This window comes from Cygnus atratus, chromosome 5 (assembly GCF_013377495.2).
Source record: "Cygnus atratus isolate AKBS03 ecotype Queensland, Australia chromosome 5, CAtr_DNAZoo_HiC_assembly, whole genome shotgun sequence".
In the NCBI taxonomy this organism is placed as follows: Eukaryota; Metazoa; Chordata; class Aves; order Anseriformes; family Anatidae; genus Cygnus; species Cygnus atratus.
In genome coordinates, this window is record NC_066366.1 from 11,563,943 (window position 1) to 11,570,832 (window position 6,890).

The window sequence follows — 6,890 nt, forward strand, 5'->3', positions numbered from 1 at the left end:
GACACTTCCACAGCAGAAAACCCATCTTTCCCTAAGTTCTTGAAAAGATTAGCTAAACTGGTTGGGTTTCATTTAATTCCCTTCCAGGATTCAACAGAGTCTCGTTGACCATCATCTCGATCAAAAGCCCTCCTGCAATAGAACTGCCATGCATTTGCACCTATTCTTAGACAAGCTAATAAAGAAAGCGTGGCAGACACACTTCCTCCCATGTCAAAGGAAACTGAGATAAAGTACATACGCCCTGAGGATGCGATTCAGGATCTCAACCTGCACAGGGAGCATGGCAGCAATGGCAAGGGAGAAGGGAGGCAGGAAGCATGGTACCGCACCCCAAAACCTGGAACTGTAATGCCTAGATTCATTTGGCCAGAGAGTTTCCCAGTCAGTGGCCACAGTCCTCTGTGTCATGGGTTATCGAGTGTCTACATGGCCAGAGGGCAAACTGAGCTCTGGGAGAAATTTCTGTGCTAGCAAAACATCTTCCACAGGGGCAGCACCAGGCCTTTCATGCCGTTGTTCTCTAGGACATGGACTTGACCAGGCATCAGGTGCAAGCAGCCCTTGATATGGGATATATGGTGGCGAGAGCTGCTGCCTCTGGAGTGGATGCAGAGTGGTCTGCCTGGCTGCAGGCTTCTGGCTTCCATGAGGAGGCACAAGCAAAACTTGAGAACTCATCCTACACAGGGGAGATCTTATTTGGAGAACATTGAAGAAGTGCCCTTCTGGGAAGGGTGCCCCATCACGGTTGAAGAATGAGGTATTCTTCATCCCCTCCCTTCAAACAGAAAAAAAAAAAAAAAAAGGAATTCAAAGAACCTGAGTTATTTAGCTGGTAAATCATGTTTGATATACGGATGCCCATCAGCGTGATGACTTGTTCTGCCTTTTATTCCCACCTGCTTTTGAGGTTCAAGTCCTAAGCTTTATTATGTGTGACTAGAAAACAAAAGTGCTTCCACATTTATGTTCCTCGGTTCTTGAGAATGCTCTAATAAACCATCTTATTGTGGAGAAATGTGTACAGTCTGATTCATCTTGGCAAAGACACCAGGCCATGGGGAGGAAGTGTATGTCCTAATGCAAAAAGTTAAAGAACCCGAAAAGTTCAAGATACTTGCAGAGGCATTCGTTCCGTCCCTTCCAGACCAAGGCAAGAGGCTGCTGATTCAGCCTCCTGCCAAAGCGATGGCAGCCCGCTTTCTTGGCAGAAGCATTTTTTAACGATGATATACAAACTTTCTTCGGAGTTGGTTACTTCAGTGGTTTGAGGCTCATTTTGAGCAAAGAGGCAGTTTGGCTGGCTCTTGCTTTTTGTCAGCCCGATGTCACTCTGCTCAGTTTCTTTCAGTTAAAAAGTTTCTTTCTCTTCTCAAGAAAAATCTCAGGAAGAATTTAAGTAATGTCTGCTGCTGCTGTTTGTATTGTAAGTGGGTGAAAATATTCCTCCTCTCCCCAAGGACCCGTCTAGCTGAAATCTAATTGACATCACCTTCCAAACTAACTGTTCTGCTGCAGTTAACCCATACTTTCTGACGTGAAATGACTTTACATTTATTCTTAAATGAAACCAGTTTTATTTAAAACTAGAGAGTCTTGATGTGGGTGGTTATTCTCAAGTTGCTTTCTGGCTTAATTTCTCCTTTGCAAGCAGGGCATGGGATTGCTTAATTCTTGTTAAAATGTCTCAGCTAAACCACTGCATGGAAATACAGCTCAGATCATCAGGACACAGCTCAGCCATCTGCATCTACTGGGCTTGAGTTTTATAACGTGAAATTTTATAATCTGAAGTTACAGCTTCAGATACTTATTTACACAGGGGGAAGGGGGGAGGGGAGTAAATCAATGAGGAGCCTAAAAATAACCCAAGACCTTCCACAGAAAGGCAGATTCTGTTATCTGCAGAAAGGGAAGTGTCTGATGCAACAGTCCTGCCTCAAAGAAGCAGTAAGGGAGTGACACAAGCTAGCACTGCCTCATCTTGTCTTTTGGGTAGCTCTTGGTATCACGGGACTTGCAGTTTGGCTTCCCACATGGCTTTTCCAGAGACAGTGCCCGGCTGAATGTCCTCACTGTGTGCAGATAACAAAAGAGCCGTCACCACTCTGGAGAGCATCAGTAATTAAATGAACCGTGGTGTGCCAGCTTGGTACAAAAGAGCTTAATTCGAACCCATTTCACCCCGATGGTGCAGATGGGATCAGCGATGTGTGAGAAGGGGCAAGAGTGCGTCAGCTTGGCTGTGCAGCAAGCGCTCAGTCCTTGGCTCCACAGGGCACTGCAGCACCCATGGCACAGTGGGTGAGGTTATCTGTGGAGAGGATGAACCTGGAAGAAGATCTGGCTACCCTGTCCAAAGAGAAACATGTGCATTGGTGTTCCTGAGGCCGTGCTGCCCCTGAGGATGTTGCTGCTCCCACCAGCAGCCTGCTGCTCAGATGGCCCAGATCCTACCAGCACACTGCCCCCAGAGACCCACCTGCTATTATATGACCCTGAGCTCCTGCCTCAAGATCTGAAGCAGCTGCATCTTGTTTCTGAGACGTTTCATGTCAAATCACACATCTGCAGGCAAGCACGGCGCTTGATTGCAGCCATTTCTTTGAGGATCCCCTGAAAGTCTGCCCAGCGGGGCACAGAGGTGCCATGGAGAAGCTGCGCGCTTCTGGAGGCTCTTCTCAAGTGGAGAAAACCTGGGGCCGAGTTGCCTTTACCTGGAATGTTTTTTTTTTTCCAGATCATTTTTCCAAACCAGCCTCTTGCCTGGCGTGAGACGGAGGGGGTGGCAGTGGTGAGGTGATGCCAGGGAGTAGGGGAGGCAGATCAAAGAGCCAGCCGTGGCATGGCATGGGTGGCAGAGGCGAGGCTGCTGCTGGAAGAGCCGCATTCCTGCAGCAGGCATGGGCTCTGCTGACACGGCTGGTATCGTTTGCTCCCAAGGCTTGCACTTCTTCATGTCCCTGCACCTCACCCCCAGCCCCACCAAATTACTAATTACTAATCAGCCCCTTGGACCTGCTCCAGCAGCTGCTGGCTGCTCTTGGTGCTGCCAAAAGGTTTCAATGCTAAAAAACGAAGCCATGAATACTGCCGGGTCGCCCCCCAGCAGCAGGGCACTGGGGCTAATTGCAGGAGGGAAGGGTTTTTGTGCCCAAACGGGCCGAGCAGCGAGGTGCTGAGCCTGCTTCTCTGGGGCCGGGCAGGCTGCCAACGCACACCCACGGCTTGTCGCCTCCGGAGGCACGCAAGGTGTTGTGGCACCACCTGAAATGGCCGCCCACGGTGCCTGGAGACTGAAGCTGGCTGGCTCAGAAGGAGCAGAAATGTCCTGGTGGTGGATAAATCGCTCAGATTGGTAATCAGTGCTTCTGGTAGAAACATTGATGGCTCTGCTGGGAGTCGAGCCTGAGGCTCGAAGAAACACCCCTGAAAAGGCCGGGCTGTGTTGGAGGAGCCGGATCAGCCTTGGGCCTGTCTCCATCACAGTGCCACGCTTTGGTCCTCTCTGCATGGCGATGCCACCTCTTGTCACATACATCAGGTGGCTTCTGGAGGGCGCTGAGCCCTGCAGGACACCAAATCTCTGGCTTGTAGGATGGCTCCACCAGCCAGGAGCCCCCCGAGCACCCCACTGGCCATTCACAGGCCCCAGCATGGGGTCTCTCCTGGCTGCCTGTGCCCCAGCCTCTCTCAGGGCGTGCTGCCTGCCGCCTCTCACCCATCGCACGCGGCGTGCAGCCCACAAGGGAAAATCCCCGAGAGACAAACCCCGGCCTCGGGGGCGGAGGCAGGGTTGGGGAGCGGAACCGAGAGGCCACAGGGCCCAGCCTGCCACCAGCGCTACCCGGCGGAGGCAGGATGGAGGATTTGGGTGAGCCGGGGCCCTCGGGTACCAGGGAAGGCCGGGCCAATTCCGATCCCGAGCTTGCGGCAGGGTTGGACCTCCAGGAGGTCGGGGCCTTCTTGGGGATGCTGCAGATGGGATGGCGGTGTGGCTTTGGGGATGAACCTGGGTGTCTGAGTGAGCGCTTTGCCAAAAATGGAGAGACTTGAGGCAGGAAATAGGCTCCTGCTGTGAGCGGCGGTGATGCAAGCCCAGCTGCACAAAATGGGGCCAAACAGCCCCAACATGAAGAAGGTGGCACCGCATCTGAGGGTGCCGGGGGTCGGCCCCGGGTGGGGAGATGGGGCCTGGGAAGCGGCCACCCTGCGTGGGGTGTGCAAGGCCAGCTCCTGCCGCGAGGGCAGCGAGGTGGTGAGGGAAAAGAGAAAGTGCTGTGCCCTCCCTGCTGCGTCTGAGGGGCTGATCTGAGAAATGGGGCTGTGGTTCGGGGAGGGACCGACAGTCTCATGCCCGGGGTGAGGGTGTTTAGGGCCCCCGCAGCCCCTCCGGGCCCTGGCATCCGGCTGAAAAGCAGAAAGTGTGATGGCAGAAAGCGCCGTGCTGCTACTTCTGCTCCTGAGCCCTCGGCAGACGCGGCACAGAACTCTTGTGCCTGGGGGCAGGAGGGTGGCTGCCGGGGTCCCAGCTCTGGTCTCCCCCTGCAGATGCTTTGCTGGCAGAGCTGGAGCAGAGCTCCCGGCCGGCCTCCACGGACTACACGCTGCTGGCGCCGAGCTCCGCGGAGCAGGACACAGCCCTGGCTGGGCCCTCGGCCCCCTGCAGCCAAAAGCCACGCGCCTCGGCAGCCCCAAAGGTAATGCTGCAGGGCCATGACAAGCGGGACAGATCCCGAGACCCTGCTCAGCTCATGGTGGTGGTGCCCGCTAGGTGCTGAGGGGTGCTGGGGCAGCATCCTGCGGGCTCAGCTGCAAGGATGTGTCCTCCCAGGTGCAGCTGCCACCCCGGGCTCAGCCTCCACGCAAGGATTTGGAGACTGTGTACAGGTAAAATATAGCCAGAGGATGGCCAAGCTACTGGGGCTACCTCTTCCTTAGCTCTGTCGTGTTCTCCAGCGTCACCTGGCATCCTCAATGTCCCTGCAGCAAACAGGTCCTTGTGCAAGAAGGCTGAGAGGGTGTGGGGGGTGAGGAGGGGTCCTGCAGGGTGAGGGACGTGTTCCTCGTCTCACCCTGAGTGGCCCCCCTGCCAGCATGCCCCCTGTCACTGCTTGTGGGGAAAGGGCAGCTCTTTTGGGGTGAAGGGGGGATGCTTGGTCCCAGGTGCTCCCCAGTACCGCAGCAGAAGCTGCAGCATCCCCCCCTCTGTGCTGCCCCCAGCAGCCCCGTGCTGACCCCACAACCGCTGCCCCCCTCGCCCACACCCACGGCGGCTGCCCGGCAGTTGGATGAGCTCCTGGCCGACCTGGGCCACATGCAGAGCAAGGTGAGTCCTGCCCCTGGCTCCGGGGGGGACACGGGCAGGCCAGAATCCGGCCCTCACCGCCCTTTATCCCGGCAGCTGGCAGCGACGGGGCAGGGGGCCGGGGTGCCAGCAGGACCCGAGCCCTCCCTGGACCACATGCTGGGCGGCCTCACGCGGGACCTGCAGGAGCTGGGCATCACGGCCGCCCCCACCGGCATCTGCGCCTCGTGCTGCAAGCCCATCGCGGGCAAGGTGAGCCCCCCGTCCCCATCCCTGCGCCCCCTGGCTCGCAGCCCCCCGGGGAGGGGGACCCTCACCTGCCCCCACCCCGCAGGTGCTCACGGCCCTGGGCAAAGCCTGGCACCCCGAGCACTTCACCTGCGCCCGCTGCGGGCAGGAGCTGGGCGGGCAGCCCTTCTTCGAGCGGGGCGGGCAGGCGTACTGCGAGGAGGACTACCACCAGGCTTTCTCCCCGCGCTGCGCCTACTGCGCCGGCCCCATCCGCGAGGTAAGACCCCCCCGAACCCCCCCTACACGCGCACACACCCTGGAGCCTCATTTCACCTCTCCCCGCAGAAAGTCCTCACGGCCCTGGACCAGACCTGGCACCCCGAGCACTTCTTCTGCACCCACTGCGGGAAGGTTTTTGGGGACGATGGTTTGTTCTGGAGGGGACACAGCAGTCCCGTCCCCCTGCCACCACCCCCTGCACACCCCCGGCCCTGCCCGGGGCTCTCCCCCTCCCAGGCCCTCCCCACAGCCCTTCCCCAGCTCGCCCCCTTTCCCGGGCACCCCCCGGCACCTCTCCCACCGGGGGGGTCCATCCCGGCACCCTCCCCGCAGGTTTCCACGAGCGGAAGGGGAAGCCCTACTGCCGCCAGGACTTCCTGGCCCTCTTCGCCCCCAAGTGCCAGGGCTGTGAGCGGCCCTTGACGGACAACTACCTGTCGGCCCTGCAGGGCGTCTGGCACCCCGAGTGCTTCGTCTGCGCGGTGAGTGGGTGCGGGGCCGGGGCAAAGCAGAGCGGGCGTCCCCCACGCCGTGCCAGCGCCAGCCTTTTCCCCTTTCCTCGCCCCCCCCAGGATTGCCTGAGCGGCTTTGCCAGCGGCTCCTTCTTCGAGCTGGAGGGCCGGCCCTACTGCGAGACTCACTTCCACCAGCGGCAGGGCAGCGTGTGCCACGGCTGCGGGCGCCCCGTGACGGGCCGCTGCGTGACGGCCGCCGGGCGCAAGTACCACCCCGAGCACTTCATCTGCGCCTACTGCCTGGGCCAGCTGCACAAAGGCTCCTTCCGCGAGCGCGGCGACAAGATGTACTGCCAGGCCTGCCACGACAAGCTCTTCCTCTGAGCCCCGGGTTCCTCTTCCCGGCGTTAGCCCCCCCCCATCGGCATCGGCGTCCCCCCTGGTGAGCCACAAACGCCCCAGGATTGTAACCCACTGACATCCCTGGCATCGCCCCCGCTGAGCCAAACACCCCTCATATCGTCCCACCCGTCAACATCCCTGGCATTACCCCCTCTGTGGAGCAATAAAACACCTGGTCCTGCTTTTGTTTGCTTGCTTTGGGGATGAGAGCG

At 58.4% G+C, this 6,890-nt stretch overlaps 1 protein-coding gene across 1 annotated transcript; it reads left to right on the forward strand.

Moving 5' to 3' along the window:
• Window positions 1-3,864: 3,864 nt before the first annotated feature.
• LPXN (leupaxin) lies at window positions 3,865-6,660 on the forward strand. Its single transcript, XM_050710817.1, has 9 exons — window positions 3,865-3,877; window positions 4,555-4,703; window positions 4,838-4,893; window positions 5,227-5,332; window positions 5,408-5,563; window positions 5,646-5,819; window positions 5,888-5,969; window positions 6,155-6,303; window positions 6,394-6,660. The coding sequence occupies exons 1-9, from the start codon at window positions 3,865-3,867 to the stop codon at window positions 6,658-6,660; spliced, it is 1,152 nt and encodes a 383-aa protein (XP_050566774.1).
• Window positions 6,661-6,890: the final 230 nt, after the last annotated feature.

Coding starts and splice junctions, on each gene's coding strand:
- LPXN (XM_050710817.1), top strand. Junction 5,333..5,407: donor TGGGCCACATGCAGAGCAAG/GTGAGTCCTGCC, acceptor TTATCCCGGCAG/CTGGCAGCGACGGGGCAGGG. Junction 5,820..5,887: donor GCGCCGGCCCCATCCGCGAG/GTAAGACCCCCC, acceptor CTCTCCCCGCAG/AAAGTCCTCACGGCCCTGGA.